The sequence below is a fragment of the Microchirus variegatus genome, assembly GCF_963457635.1.
Source record: "Microchirus variegatus genome assembly, chromosome: 17".
In the NCBI taxonomy this organism is placed as follows: domain Eukaryota; kingdom Metazoa; phylum Chordata; class Actinopteri; order Pleuronectiformes; family Soleidae; genus Microchirus; species Microchirus variegatus.
In genome coordinates this window covers 24,097,667-24,113,494 of record NC_139818.1, presented here as the reverse complement: position 1 = coordinate 24,113,494, position 15,828 = coordinate 24,097,667, and the positions used below count along the sequence as shown (strand labels likewise).

Sequence of the window (15,828 nt, the reverse complement as noted above, 5' to 3'; positions counted from 1 at the left end):
AATAATATATATAGGATAGTATCATGATTTTAATGAATGAATGAATGAATTAATTAATGAATTAATGAATTTGGACAAATAAAAAAAATACAAGGGATATAAATCAGAAAAATAAACAAATCCAAACCATATTAAAACATGAAATATAACAACAACAAAAAAAAACATTAATATATCAATATGATTATAGGATAGAATTATCAAAGAATAAAATATATATAATGTCCATTATATTCTTGGTATAGTTTTAATCGTGTGAAAACAGACCCCGAATAAAAAATGTCCTAAAAACAGACCGGAAAAAAATCTTGTTAAAAAAATAAAAAATGATTTTATGTGAATGCAATACGCTTCCTTTATGTCAAATATACATTTGAAAATAACATGAGGATGTTCCCCTCCAGGCCAGCAGGGGGCGCGCTCTCTGTGCTGCTTCTGCCAGACAGGAAGAACACGCACGCTGTGCATTCTGGGTAGGGCACTTTGAGTGGCGGCCATATTGCTTCACCGCGCTAGCTGAAGGAGAGAGGGTAGAAGATGAAGGGGATCCGGGGAATCAGTCAACTAACAGTAAGATTTCACTACAAAAAAACGTCATTCGTGTGTAATTATATGTAGACACAGCTTTAGACTCCACAGCCGCATGTTTTCAGTCCGTTTGTTTGAAGAGAAGACGTTAATATTCAGGGTCATTTCAGGATAAGACGCGAGAGGAGGAAGCGGTCAAACCGAGCCTGACGTAACCCGGTGTTTGACCTGCATCAAAACATCTAAAATTAATCAAACATATCGTCCTAACACTTGTATTAATCATATATGTGTTACGCTGTCTCACTTAATAATCCAGGACCTCACTGATTTGGCTGCTAGTTCAACCTTCAAGCCTCATTTAAAATAAACGAGAGCCTAGCTTCTCGTTTTAGCATCTGCTAATGTTGTTCTTTTATCTGACATTTGTGTTTATTATCAGTAAAACTCAGCCTTAATGTAAAACTGAAGTTGGACATTTTCATTAACCGTTAACCAAAAGGAAGGCTGTGCTTTGTGTTTCAATAATGAACCAAACCCGGCGTAGGGGAAATACGTGTCATTTAATTTTACACCAGAGCTTCACGTTTTGTCCTTTTGTGAAAACAGTTTTAAGTTATTTGTCTACAAATGGGTATTAACTCATTGGAACCTAAAGAAACGCAATTTAACTTTGTACATTACATAGTCTTATCTCATGTCCAATGATTATTTTCATAATCAAACCTGCAAACGATGTTCTCAAATTATTAAGTGTGGTTTGCTGTCAAAGGTTATTGAACAATGTCACAATATCCACTGCCTCTGATTTCCTGCTTTCTCTCATCGTCTTTGCACAAGTAAACACCCGTTCATTTCTCACCTGTCCATATTCTGTGTTTCCCAGACGAGGCTTTATGCTGCCCAGGCTGCCCGTAAGGTGGAATCCACTGGGGCCGCCGGACACGTAAAGTTTCACCCTCAGGATGTGCAGGTCAGTGGTGGTTTACTCGTCTTTCTCCTCCACAGAGACGCTACTATGCGGCTGCCAGAACGGGCCAGTCCCTCGTCCAGCCCCTCGTCCAGCCCTTAGCTGGCGTCAAGCTCTCTCCTCCTGTGGCTGCGCACTCGTACCAGGACGTCCATGTGTGTGATGAGAGTCACTGTCTTTGTACAGACAGTTTGGTTTAGGGTGTGGCACTGAAGAGATGACCTATGAACACATTGTGTTCTTCCTTTGTCTCATATCTTATAACACCAAAAATATAATGTCATTTGAGTAATTCAAACTCTCTGTCCAGGTGACCAGACTGCCCAGTGGACTGGTGATCGCCTCGCTTGAGAACTACTCCCCAGCCTCCAAGATCGGAGTAGTCGTCAGGGCCGGCTGTCGCTATGAGACTCCAGAGAACCAGGGGGTCACTCATCTCCTCCGACTCGCTTCCAACCTGGTACGACACTTACAGACCAGGCCAAGAACCAGAGAAATCAAACTACATTATTGTACCGGATTTGCAAAAATAACTTGTTGTTTTTGCAGACAACCAAAGGAGCTTCAGCGTTTAAGATATGCCGTGGTGTCGAGGCAGTGGGAGGCAGCCTGAGGTCAGTAACCACGAGAGAAACGACGGTCGTCACAAACCGCAGTGAACGATGTGTTTAAATGTTTTTATATCTCTGTGCAGCGTGACTTCAACCAGGGACGATATGATGTACACCGTCGACTGCTTGAGAGATGACATGTAAGTCTTTGTGATGTCTCTGGGGCTGTTTTATTTTCTTTATTATCATTTGATGAAAGAAAACATTGAAAACTGTCAATCAGTGTTTGTCAAACCTTTAAATTATGATGTTCTCGAACGTCTTGTATTTGTTCACAAGCCGAAATTACTTGGTTTTAATGATTTCTTTGTTACATGGAGCAAAGAATCTAGAAAATAATCACATTTAAGAAGCTGAAATATCAGAAAACTTGTTTAAATTATTGAAAAAGGGCCGATTAATTGATTAGCAAAGTAGTTGGATTAGATAGTTATGGATTAGGGTTAAGGGATTAGGGAAACCACACTGCTTTGCTGGTTTTGTTGACATTTGGCTGAATACAAAGAAGTATTTAAAAACTATATTAAATGAGGACATTCTCAACTGTCAGTAAAATATCATCTTTATCTGCGCTCTGCAGTGACACAGTGATGGAGTATTTGATCAACGTGACGACCGCCCCAGAGTTCCGTCCATGGGAGGTGTCAGACCTCACGCCCAGAGTGAAGCTGGACAAAGCCATAGCTGCCCACAACACTCAGATAGGTAAACAGATTTAACGGTTTTATTACTCAACAACACACCAGAGAAAATGGTGTATGATCATCCCCTCTTACTTCTTTCTTCTTCTTCCAGCTGTGCTTGAAGCTCTGCACGCAGCCGCCTACAAGAACGCCCTGAGCAACTCCCTGTACTGTCCTGACCACATGGTTGGCAACATCCAGTCTGAACATGTGAGTTCTTTTTTCACTCATTCTTCTTGGACTTGTGGCGTCAGCCGTGTTTTTCTAATGGTTTTTATTTCTCCTGCAGCTGCACCAGTTTGTCCAGAACAACTTCACAAGTGCACGAATGGCTCTCGTGGGACTCGGTAAGAGGATTATTTTATGATATAAAGTCATGTACTAATCGTGTGTTTAAAGATAATGAAGTTGATGGTGTTCACGTTAAATCCAGGCGTTGACCATGCCGTGCTGAAGCAAGTCGGAGAGCAGTTTCTCAACATCCGCAGTGGAGCAGGAACCACAGGAGCCACAGCTCAGTATCGTGGAGGTGAGTTGGACCATAAAATGGTGGAAAGTGTCCGAAATGACAGAAGTCTGACATTTTTTCTATCATAAGAACATGTTACAGATGTATCTACTGCGTTTGCTCAATGTTGGTCGGTCTTGTCCGACTGGAAACTGAAGTTTAGAAACCGCTTACTCCCTTGCACCAAAGTTCATAGAGAAAATTAACAATTTCAGCGTATGTGGACACGTGTTGCTGATCCACTGATGCCTCGTTACGTCACTTACGTAAACCAGAACAAAGAATTTCAACCTCTGAAGTCACAAAATAAATTTTTTTGGGGGATTTGGACGTTGAGAGTGAGCACCTGGTCCATGGAAGCATCAGTAGCTCCTACAACCACACTTAAAAAACAAACAAACCCAGATCTATATTAAGCCTTGGGGCCAATTCCAATTCCTATCTTTACCCTCAAGCTCAACCCTTAATCTTAACTGGCCCTCAAAACCAAGTTTTGAGGGTTATTTTGTCACTTAGAAATGGGACACCCCTTAAATGCAGATATGTCTTCAGACTGTAGGGGGCAGAATAACGCGAAAGCTGCGTCCAGTCTGTCAACTCCAAAAAAGAAGAAGAAGAAGAACACATTTACGTCAGGATTATTTATTTATAACTTTATTTCAGTCAAGTTATTAGGTTGTCAGTTAGTTATAAGATGATACTCATACAAATATTCAGCTGACAGTTACCACACACCACGACTTATTGAAAAGTAAACCATAGCGAACGATTGCGTGTCCGCACCAGACGGCTATTGACAAAAGATCGTAAAATAAATGTTATGCAACAATGACGTCAGTAATCCATAATATGGGCCTAAACTAAGATAATACAATGGTTTTCATCATTTTTATATCTCTATTAACAAAGAAAATACTTCATTTGTATCGCACTCGCTTCGCTGCTTTTGGTGCCATCTTTCTTATGTGAAAACACCCAATGCATTCTGGGTAGCCCTTGCTCCCAAGGGTGGTCTCGGAAAATCTCAATATTGAGGGCAATACAGCCCTTAAACTTGGCCCTCAACTTAATTTTTCTGAGAATCGGGACAGCACTTGCACTAGAGGGAGCGCACATTTTTGAGATTGAGGGTTAAGATTGAGGATTAAGCAAGGAATTGGAATTCACCCTTGTTCTCCTCCTGCTCGTGCTCAGGTGAGGCTCGTCTGTCCAGCACCGGCAACAGCCTCCTCCACTCAGCTGTGGTGAGTCAGTCGGCAGCATTGGGCAGCAGCGAGGCTCTGGCCTTCAGTGTCCTGCAGCACGTCCTGGGAGCCGGTCCACACGTCAAGAGAGGCTCCAGCACCACCAACAAACTGGTCCAGGGGGTTTCCGGGGCAACCACTGATCCATTTGATGTGAGTGGCTCTCGGTTCATAGTATGAAAAAACTTGCTTTCCCTAACTCACTATAGCAGTGCTGACAGAGAAGTGTAATGATTATCTCATGTTTCTTTTAACAGGTCAGCGCTTTCAACGCGAGCTACTCTGACTCTGGTCTGTTTGGCATTTACACCATTTCCCAGGCTGCAGCTGCTGGTGATGTGAGTTCACTTCATTCAGCTCATGAACCAGTTGATCACCACTACAGTTTTAACAAGTGTCTCAATGTGACCTCTGACCTCTGTCCAGGTGCTGAAGGCCGCTCTCGCTGAGGTGAAAGCTGTCGCTGACGGTGGAGTCACAGCTGCTGACCTCACTCGAGCCAAGTAAGACTTTGTTTACTTCACACAAAATAGACAAACTCCACGGAAATGTGATGCATTACTGTACTATGATGTTTTTAGCTGATTTTTTTTGTCAAATTTTGGATGACTTTAAATTTTTTGGGGGGTGAAAACTTTCCAGAAAATTTTTTTTTTCAAAAGAAGCTTGGTTAAAAAAGAAAAACTTTTCAAAACATTTTTTTTTCAAAAATAAAAAAAACTTATCAAAAATTTTTTTTTTCAATTTTCAAAAAAAATAAGTATTTAAATAAAACCCAAAATAAAATAGTTGTTGTAACTTTTTTTCCCGACACATTTAAAGAAAAAATTGAGGAAAGTTTTTTTCAATTTTTTTCCCCTAAAGTAGAGTCGGATCCCTATGAAAACTCATCTGCACTCGGCTGATAAACTGTAGCAGAAGAGTCTCATCATCTCAGACTTGAATGTTTGTCTCGTGTCCAGGGCCCAGCTGAAGGGACAGCTCCTCATGTCTCTGGAGACCCCAGAGGCTTTGCTGGAGGCCATGGCCACTCAGGCTCTGACTGCTGGTTCCTACACGTCACCGGAGGAAATCACCACAAACATCGACAACGTCTCCCTGACTGACGTCGCCAACGTAAGACGTTTGATTATTGGAAGTTAAATACTGTAGATATTGATCGTTTATGTAATTATAGTTGTATGAAATGGGATGAATTATTCTTGCAATCCAATTAAAGGTGTGCTTTGTAAAATAATTGTTTTTTTACATCTATATATGTTTCCAGGCTGCCAGCCAATTTGTGTCCGGAAAGAAGACCATGGCGTCCTGTGGCAACCTCGTAAAAACACCTTTTGTGGATGAGATCTAAAGCTCCTCGTACTTCTTCTAACTTAAAAAATGGTAAAGCAGATTTTGTCCCTTGTGACGTTTTTGTCAAAAAGACACCAGAGATCAACATCACCACCTTTCATTCTATACTTCTGTTCTGAGCGATACAATGTCATGACACCACTGTGTCTTTATCGGTGTTGTAACAGTTATGTCATGACGCCGTGTTCCACTCATGTGACCACATTTACTGTATAGCTGATGTAAAATAATAAATACAATCTATCAAACCGACACAGATGTGAGTGTTTTATTGTGATGTCTGTGTTGAAAAGGTAATTATTTTATGACTTTTACCTCAAATTGACGCTAATGAATGGGACCGAATTTTACACACTACTTTTATATAATGTAAAACTAAGTAATATTTAGTATGTCATCCAAATTTTTTTTTTTTAAAGTCGTAGGTTAGTAAGTCTTTTCAGTTTTTTCCCCAAACTTTCCTGAAAAAAAGTTGCCCAATGTTGACATTTTTTTGGAGAAGTGTTTTAGTTGAAAATTTGACGAAAACAACATACTAAACTACGTCGTCCCACAATTTGACCAAAACGTCATACCAAACTATGTCGTCCAAAATTTTTGGAAAAATGTTTTGTGTCCAAAATTTGACCAAAACGTCATACCATACTTTGTCGTCCAAAATGTTTAGAAACAAATGTTTTGGTCCAAAACTTGACAAAAACGTCATACTCTACTATGTCATCAAAAATTCTTAAAACATTTTCTTTTGGTCCTAAATTGGACAAAAACGTTATACTATACTATGTCATCCAAAATGTGACAATTTAAAAAAAAAACATTTTGGGTCCAAAATTTGACCAAAACATCAAACGATACTGTCGTCCAAGATTTGACAGAAAACGACATATTATACTATGTCGTCCAAAATGTTTTGGTCCAAAATCAGAAAAAACGACATACTACACTAAGTAGTCCACAATTTTTAGAAAATTTTAGTATAGTATGACGTTTTGTCACATTTTGGACCAAATTTGTTTTTTCAAAAAAATGGTCAGATTGTGGACGAAATAGTGTAGTATGACAATGAGCTCGACGACATAGTATAGTTTGACGTTTTGTCACATTTTGGGCTAAAAAACAAGTTTGAATTTGTTTTTCCGATTTTGGACGACATAGTATAGTATGACGTTTTGGTCAAATTTTGGACCAAATTTGTTTTTTCAAAAAAATGGTCAGATTTTGCACAAAATAGTATAGTATGACATTGAGCTCGACGACATAGTATAGTATGACGTTTTGTCAGATTTTGGGCTAAAAAAGAAATTTCAATTTTCTTTTCCGATTTTGGACGACATAGTATAGTATGATGTTTTTGTCAAATTTTGGACCAAATTTGTTTTTTCAAAAAAAATGGTCAGATTGTGGACGAAATAGTGTAGTATGACATTGAGGTCGATGACATAGTATAGTATGACGTTTTGTCACATTCTGGGCTGAAAAAAGAATTTCACATTTTTTCCGATTTTGGACGACACAGTATAGTATGACGTTTTTGCCAAATTTTGGACCAAATTTTTTTTTTCAAAAAAATGGTCAGATTTTGCACGAAATAGTATAGGATGACATTGAGGTCGACGACATAGTATAGTATGACGTTTTGTCACATTTTGGGCTAAATAAAAAGTTTCAATATTTTTTTCCGATTTTGGACGACATAGTATAGTATGATGTTTTTGTCAATTTTGGACCAAATTTGTTTTTTCAAAAAAATGGTCAGATTTTGCACGAAGTAGTGTAGTATGACATTGAGGTCGACGACATAGTATAGTATGACGTTTTGTCAGATTTTGGGCTAAAAAACAAGTTTGAATTTGTTTTTTCCGATTTTGGACGACATAGTATAGTATGACGTTTTTTTCAAATTTTGGACCAAATTTGTTTTTTTTTAAAAATGGTCAGATTTGGGACCAAAGAGTGTAGTATGACATTGAGGTCGACAACATAGTATAGTAGGACGTTTTGTCACAATTTGGGGCTAAAAAAAAACATTCTATAAAATTTCTGATTTTGGACGACATAGCATAGTATGTCGTTTTTGTCAAATTTTGGACCAAATTCTTTTTTTCAAAAAAATGGTCAAATTTTGGACCAAATTCTTTTTTTCAAAAAAATGGTCAAATTTTGGACCAAACAGTGTAGTATGACATTGAGGTTGACGACATAGTATAGTAGGATGTTTTGTCACATTTTTGGCAAAAAAAAAAGAAATTTCAATTAAATTTCTGATTTTGGACGACATAGTATAGTATGTCGTTTTTGTCAAATTTTGGACCAAATTCTTTTTTTCAAAAAATGGTCAAATTTTGGACCAAACAGTGTAGTATGACATTGAGGTCGACAACATAGTATAGTAGGACGTTTTGTCACATTTTGGGCTAAAAAAAAAAATTACAAAAAAATTTCCCATTTTGGACGACATAGTATAGTATGTCGTTTTTGTCAAATTTTGGACCAAAATGTTTTTTTCAAAAAAATTGTCGGATTTTAGACCAAATAGTGTAGTATGACATTGAGGTCGACGACATAGTATAGTAGGACGTTTTGTCACAATTTGGGGCTAAAAAAAAAATTCTAGAAAATTTCTGATTTTGGACGACATAGTATAGTATGTCGTTTTTGTTAAATTTTGGACCAAATTCTTTTTTTCAAAAAAATGGTCAGATATTAGACCAAATAGTGTAGTATGACATTGAGGTCGACGACATAGTATAGCAGGACGTTTTGTCACATTTTGGGCCAAAAAAATTTTTTTAAATAAACTTTCAGATTTTGGACGACATAGTATAGTATGTCGTTTTTGTCAAATTTTGGTCCAAATTCTTTTTTTCAAAAAAAAGGTCAGATTTTATACCAAATAGTGTAGTATGACATTGAGGTCGACGACATAGTATAGTAGGACGTTTTGTCACAATTTGGGGCTAAAAAAAAAATTCTAGAAAATTTCTGATTTTGGACGACATAGTATAGTATGTCGTTTTTGTCAAATTTTGGACCAAATTTTTTTTTTCAAAAAAATGGTCAGATATTAGACCAAATAGTGTAGTATGACATTGAGGTCGACAACATAGTATAGTAGGACGTTTTGTCACATTTTGGGCTAAAAAAAAAATTACAAAAAAAGATCCCATTTTGGACGACATAGTATAGTATTTCGTTTTTGTCAAATTTTGGACCAAATTCTTTTATTCAAAAAAATGGTCAGATATTAGACCAAATAGTGTAGTATGACATTGAGGTCGACAACATAGTATAGTAGGACGTTTTGTCACAATTTTGGGCTAAAAAAAAAGATTCTATAAAATTTCTGATTTTGGACGACATAGTATAGTATGTCGTTTTTGTTAAATTTTGGACCAAATTCTTTTTTTCAAAAAAATGGTCAGATATTAGACCAAATAGTGTAGTATGACATTGAGGTCGACAACATAGTATAGTAGGACGTTTTGTCACATTTTGGGCTAAAAAAAAAATTACAAAAAAATTTCCCATTTTGGACGACATAGTATAGTATGTCGTTTTTGTCAAATTTTGGACCAAAATGTTTTTTTCAAAAAAATTGTCAGATTTTAGACCAAATAGTGTAGTATGACATTGAGGTCGACGACATAGTATAGCAGGACGTTTTTTCACATTTTGGGCCAAAAAAAAAAATTTCAATAAACTTTCAGATTTTGGACGACATAGTATAGTATGTCGTTTTTGTCAAATTTTGGACCAAATTCTTTTTTTCAAAAAAATGGTCAGATATTAGAACAAATAGTGTAGTATGACATTGAGGTCGACAACATAGTATAGTAGGACGTTTTGTCACATTTTGGGCCAAAAAAAAAATTTCAATAAACTTTCAGATTTTGGACGACATAGTATAGTATGTCGTTTTTGTCAAATTTTGGACCAAAATGTTTTTTTCAAAAAAATTGTCAGATTTTAGACCAAATAGTGTAGTATGACATTGAGGTCGACGACATAGTATAGTAGGACGTTTTGTCACATATTGGGGCTAAAAAAGAAAATTCTATAAAATTTCTGATTTTGGACGACATAGTATAGTATGTCGTTTTTGTCAAATTTTGGACCAAATTCTTTTTTTCAAAAAAATGGTCAGATTTTGGACCAAATAGTGTAGTATGACATTGAGGTCGACGACATAGTATAGCAGGACGTTTTGTCACATATTGGGGCTAAAAAAAAAATTCTATAAAATTTATGATTTTGGACGACATAGTATAGTATGTTGTTTTTGTCAAATTTTGGACCAAATTCTTTTTTTCAAAAAAATGGTCAGATTTTAGACCAAATAGTGTAGTATGACATTGAGGTCGACAACATAGTATAGTAGGACGTTTTGTCACAATTTGGGGCTAAAAAATAATTCTAGAAAATTTCTGATTTAGGACGACATAGTATAGTATGTCGTTTTTGTCAAATTTTGGACCAAATTCTTTTTTTCAAAAAAATGGTCAGATTTTGGACCAAATAGTGTAGTATGACATTGAGGTCGACAACATAGTATAGTAGGACGTTTTGTCACAATTTGGGGCTAAAAAAAAAGATTCTATGAAAATTCTGATTTTGGACGACATAGTATAGTATGTCGTTTTTGTCAAATTTTGGTCCAAATTCTTTTTTTCAAAAATATGGTCAGATATTAGACCAAATAGTGTAGTATGACATTGAGGTCGAAGACATAGTATAGTATGACGTTTTGGTCACATTTTGGGCTAAAAAAAAAAATTTCAATAAAATTTCTGATTTTGGACGACATAGTATAGTATGTCGTTTTTGTCACATTTTGGTCCAAATTCTTTTTTTCAAAAATATGGTCAGATTTTAGACCAAATAGTGTAGTATGACATTGAGGTCGACAACATAGTATAGTATGACGTTTTGTCACATTTTGGGCAAAAAAAAAAAATTACAAAAAAATTTCTGATTTTGGACGACAAAGTATAGTATGTCGTTTTTGTCAAATTTTGGACCAAATTCTTTTTTTCAAAAAAAAGGTCAGATTTCGGACCAAATAGTGTAGTATGACATTGAGGTAAACGACATAGTTTAGCATGACGTTTTGGTCACATTCTGGACACATTTTTTATTATTTTTTTAATTGTCCGATTTTGGACGACATAGTATAGTTTGTCGTTTTTGTCAAATTTTGGACCAAATTCTTTTTTTCAAAAAAACGGTCAGATTTTGGACCAAATAGTGTAGTATGACATTGAGGTCGACGACATCGTATAGTAGGACGTTTTGTCACATTTTGGTCCAAATTCTTTTTTTCAAAAAAATGGTCAGATATTAGACCAAATAGTGTAGTATGACATTGAGGTCGACAACATAGTATAGTAGGACGTTTTGTCACATTTTGGGCTAAAAAAAAAAATTACAAAAAAATTCCCATTTTGGACGACATAGTATAGTATGTCGTTTTTGTCAAATTTTGGACCAAAATGTTTTTTTCAAAAAAATTGTCAGATTTTAGACCAAATAGTGTAGTATGACATTGAGGTCGACGACATAGTATAGTAGGACGTTTTGAAACATATTGGGGCTAAAAAAAAAATTCTATAAAATTTCTGATTTTGGACGACATAGTATAGTATGTTGTTTTTGTCAAATTTTGGACCAAATTCTTTTTTTCAAAAAAATGGTCAGATTTTGGACCAAATAGTGTAGTATGACATTGAGGTCGACAACATAGTATAGTAGGACGTTTTGTCACAATTTGGGGCTAAAAAAAAAATTCTATAAAATTTCTGATTTTGGACGACATAGTATAGTATGTTGTTTTTGTCAAATTTTGGACCAAATTCTTTTTTTCAAAAAAACGGTCAGATATTAGACCAAATAGTGTAGTATGACATTGAGGTCGACGACATAGTATAGTAGGACGTTTTGTCACATTTTGGGGCTAAAAAAAAAATTTCAATAAAATTTCAGATTTTGGACGACATAGTATAGTATGTCGTTTTTGTCAAATTTTGGACCAATTCTTTTTTTCAAAAAAACGGTCAGATTTTGGACCAAATAGTGTAGTATGACATTGAGGTCGACGACATAGTATAGTAGGACGTTTTGTCACATTTTGGGGCAAAAAAAAAAATTTCAATAAGATTTCAGATTTTGGACGACATAGTATAGTTTGTCGTTTTTGTCAAATTTTGGTCCAAATTCTTTTTTTCAAAAAAATTGTCAGATTTTAGACCAAATAGTGTAGTATGACATTGAGGTCGACAACATAGTATAGTAGGACGTTTTGTCACAATTTGGGGCTAAAAAAAAAATTCTAGAAAATTTCTGATTTTGGACGACATAGTATAGTATGTCGTTTTTGTCAAATTTTGGTCCAAATTCTTTTTTTCAAAAAAATGGTTAGATATTAGACCAAATAGTGTAGTATGACATTGAGGTCGACAACATAGTATAGTAGGACGTTTTGTCACAATTTGGGGCTAAAAAAAAAATTACAAAAAAATTTCTGATTTTGGACGACATAGTATAGTATGTCGTTTTTGTCAAATGTTGGTCCAAATTCTTTTTTTCAAAAAAATGGTCAGATATTAGACCAAATAGTGTAGTATGACATTGAGGTCGACAACATAGTATAGTAGGACGTTTTGTCACATTTTGGGCTAAAAAAAAAAATTACAAAAAAATTCCCATTTTGGACGACATAGTATAGTATGTCGTTTTTGTCAAATTTTGGACCAAAATGTTTTTTTCAAAAAAATTGTCAGATTTTAGACCAAATAGTGTAGTATGACATTGAGGTCGACGACATAGTATAGTATGTCGTTTTTGTCAAATGTTGGTCCAAATTCTTTTTTTCAAAAAAATGGTCAGATATTAGACCAAATAGTGTAGTATGACATTGAGGTCGACAACATAGTATAGTAGGACGTTTTGTCACATTTTGGGCTAAAAAAAAAAATTACAAAAAAATTCCCATTTTGGACGACATAGTATAGTATGTCGTTTTTGTCAAATTTTGGACCAAAATGTTTTTTTCAAAAAAATTGTCAGATTTTAGACCAAATAGTGTAGTATGACATTGAGGTCGACGACATAGTATAGTAGGACGTTTTGAAACATATTGGGGCTAAAAAAAAAATTCTATAAAATTTCAGATTTTGGACGACATAGTATAGTATGTTGTTTTTGTCAAATTTTGGACCAAATTCTTTTTTTCAAAAAAATGGTCAGATTTTGGACCAAATAGTGTAGTATGACATTGAGGTCGACGACATATTATAGTAGGACGTTTTGTCACAATTTAGGGCTAAAAAAAAAATTACAAAAAAATTTCTGATTTTGGAGGACATAGTATAGTATGTCGTTTTTGTCAAATTTTGGTCCAAATTCTTTTTTTCAAAAAAATGGTCAGATATTAGACCAAATAGTGTAGTATGACATTGAGGTCGACAACATAGTATAGTAGGACGTTTTGTCACATTTTGGGCTAAAAAAAAAAATTACAAAAAAAATTCCCATTTTGGACGACATAGTATAGTATGTCGTTTTTGTCAAATTTTGGTCCAAATTCTTTTTTTCAAAAAAATGGTTAGATATTAGACCAAATAGTGTAGGATGACATTGAGGTCGACAACATAGTATAGTAGGACGTTTTGTCACAATTTGGGGCTAAAAAAAAAATTACAAAAAAATTTCTGATTTTGGACGACATAGTATAGTATGTCGTTTTTGTCAAATTTTGGTCCAAATTCTTTTTTTCAAAAAAATGGTCAGATATTAGACCAAATAGTGTAGTATGACATTGAGGTCGACAACATAGTATAGTAGGACGTTTTGTCACAATTTGGGGCTAAAAAAAAAATTCTATAAAATTTCTGATTTTGGACGACATAGTATAGTATGTCGTTTTTGTCAAATTTTGGACCAAATTCTTTTTTTCAAAAAAACGGTCAGATATTAGACCAAATAGTGTAGTATGACATTGAGGTCGACGACATAGTATAGTAGGACGTTTTGTCACATTTTGGGGCTAAAAAAAAAATTTCAATAAAATTTCAGATTTTGGACGACATAGTATAGTATGTCGTTTTTGTCAAATTTTGGACCAAATTCTTTTTTTCAAAAAAACGGTCAGATTTTGGACCAAATAGTGTAGTATGACATTGAGGTCGACGACATAGTATAGTAGGACGTTTTGTCACATTTTGGGGCAAAAAAAAAAATTTCAATAAGATTTCAGATTTTGGACGACATAGTATAGTATGTCGTTTTTGTCAAATTTTGGTCCAAATTCTTTTTTTCAAAAAAATTGTCAGATTTTAGACCAAATAGTGTAGTATGACATTGAGGTCGACAACATAGTATAGTAGGACGTTTTGTCACAATTTGGGGCTAAAAAAAAAATTCTAGAAAATTTCTGATTTTGGACGACATAGTATAGTATGTCGTTTTTGTCAAATTTTGGTCCAAATTCTTTTTTTCAAAAAAATGGTTAGATATTAGACCAAATAGTGTAGTATGACATTGAGGTCGACAACATAGTATAGTAGGACGTTTTGTCACAATTTGGGGCTAAAAAAAAAATTACAAAAAAATTTCTGATTTTGGACGACATAGTATAGTATGTCGTTTTTGTCAAATGTTGGTCCAAATTCTTTTTTTCAAAAAAATGGTCAGATATTAGACCAAATAGTGTAGTATGACATTGAGGTCGACAACATAGTATAGTAGGACGTTTTGTCACATTTTGGGCTAAAAAAAAAAATTACAAAAAAATTCCCATTTTGGACGACATAGTATAGTATGTCGTTTTTGTCAAATTTTGGACCAAAATGTTTTTTTCAAAAAAATTGTCAGATTTTAGACCAAATAGTGTAGTATGACATTGAGGTCGACGACATAGTATAGTAGGACGTTTTGAAACATATTGGGGCTAAAAAAAAAATTCTATAAAATTTCAGATTTTGGACGACATAGTATAGTATGTTGTTTTTGTCAAATTTTGGACCAAATTCTTTTTTTCAAAAAAATGGTCAGATTTTGGACCAAATAGTGTAGTATGACATTGAGGTCGACGACATATTATAGTAGGACGTTTTGTCACAATTTAGGGCTAAAAAAAAAATTACAAAAAAATTTCTGATTTTGGAGGACATAGTATAGTATGTCGTTTTTGTCAAATTTTGGTCCAAATTCTTTTTTTCAAAAAAATGGTCAGATATTAGACCAAATAGTGTAGTATGACATTGAGGTCGACAACATAGTATAGTAGGACGTTTTGTCACATTTTGGGCTAAAAAAAAAAATTACAAAAAAAATTCCCATTTTGGACGACATAGTATAGTATGTCGTTTTTGTCAAATTTTGGACCAAAATGTTTTTTTCAAAAAAATTGTCAGATTTTAGACCAAATAGTGTAGTATGACATTGAGGTCGACGACATAGTATAGTAGGACGTTTTGAAACATATTGGGGCTAAAAAAAAAATTCTATAAAATTTCTGATTTTGGATGACATAGTATAGTATGTCGTTTTTGTCAAATTTTGGACCAAATTCTTTTTTTCAAAAAAATGGTCAGATTTTAGACCAAATAGTGTAGTATGACATTGAGGTCGACAACATAGTATAGTAGGACGTTTTGTCACAATTTGGGGCTAAAAAAAAAATTCTAGAAAATTTCTGATTTAGGACGACATAGTATAGTATGTCGTTTTTGTCAAATTTTGGACCAAATTCTTTTTTTCAAAAAAATGGTCAGATTTTGGACCAAATAGTGTAGTATGACATTGAGGTCGACAACATAGTATAGTAGGACGTTTTGTCACATTTGGGGCTAAAAAAAAAATTCTATGAAAATTCTGATTTTGGACGACATAGTATAGTATGTCGTTTTTGTCAAATTTTGGACCAAATTCTTTC

At 34.6% G+C, this 15,828-nt stretch overlaps 1 protein-coding gene across 1 annotated transcript; it reads left to right on the top strand.

Moving 5' to 3' along the window:
- The first annotated feature begins 477 nt into the window (after positions 1-477).
- uqcrc2b (ubiquinol-cytochrome c reductase core protein 2b) lies at positions 478-6,143 on the top strand. The gene is made up of 14 exons (XM_083904234.1): positions 478-570; positions 1,415-1,501; positions 1,809-1,958; positions 2,048-2,112; positions 2,193-2,249; positions 2,690-2,814; positions 2,905-3,002; positions 3,082-3,139; positions 3,226-3,321; positions 4,495-4,697; positions 4,802-4,882; positions 4,971-5,047; positions 5,507-5,660; positions 5,812-6,143. Exons 1-14 carry the CDS (start codon positions 538-540, stop codon positions 5,893-5,895), a joined length of 1,368 nt encoding a protein of 455 aa, XP_083760360.1. The 5' UTR covers positions 478-537; the 3' UTR covers positions 5,896-6,143.
- The last annotated feature ends 9,685 nt before the right edge of the window (positions 6,144-15,828 follow it).

Excerpts from the sequence above, each read along its gene's own strand:
- uqcrc2b (XM_083904234.1), top strand. The coding sequence starts at position 538 with ATGAAGGGGATCCGGGGAATCAGTCAACTAACA. Across the intron at positions 1,959-2,047 it reads TCCGACTCGCTTCCAACCTG|ACAACCAAAGGAGCTTCAGC; the intron begins GTACGACACTTA and ends TTGTTTTTGCAG. Across the intron at positions 4,698-4,801 it reads CAACCACTGATCCATTTGAT|GTCAGCGCTTTCAACGCGAG; the intron begins GTGAGTGGCTCT and ends TTCTTTTAACAG.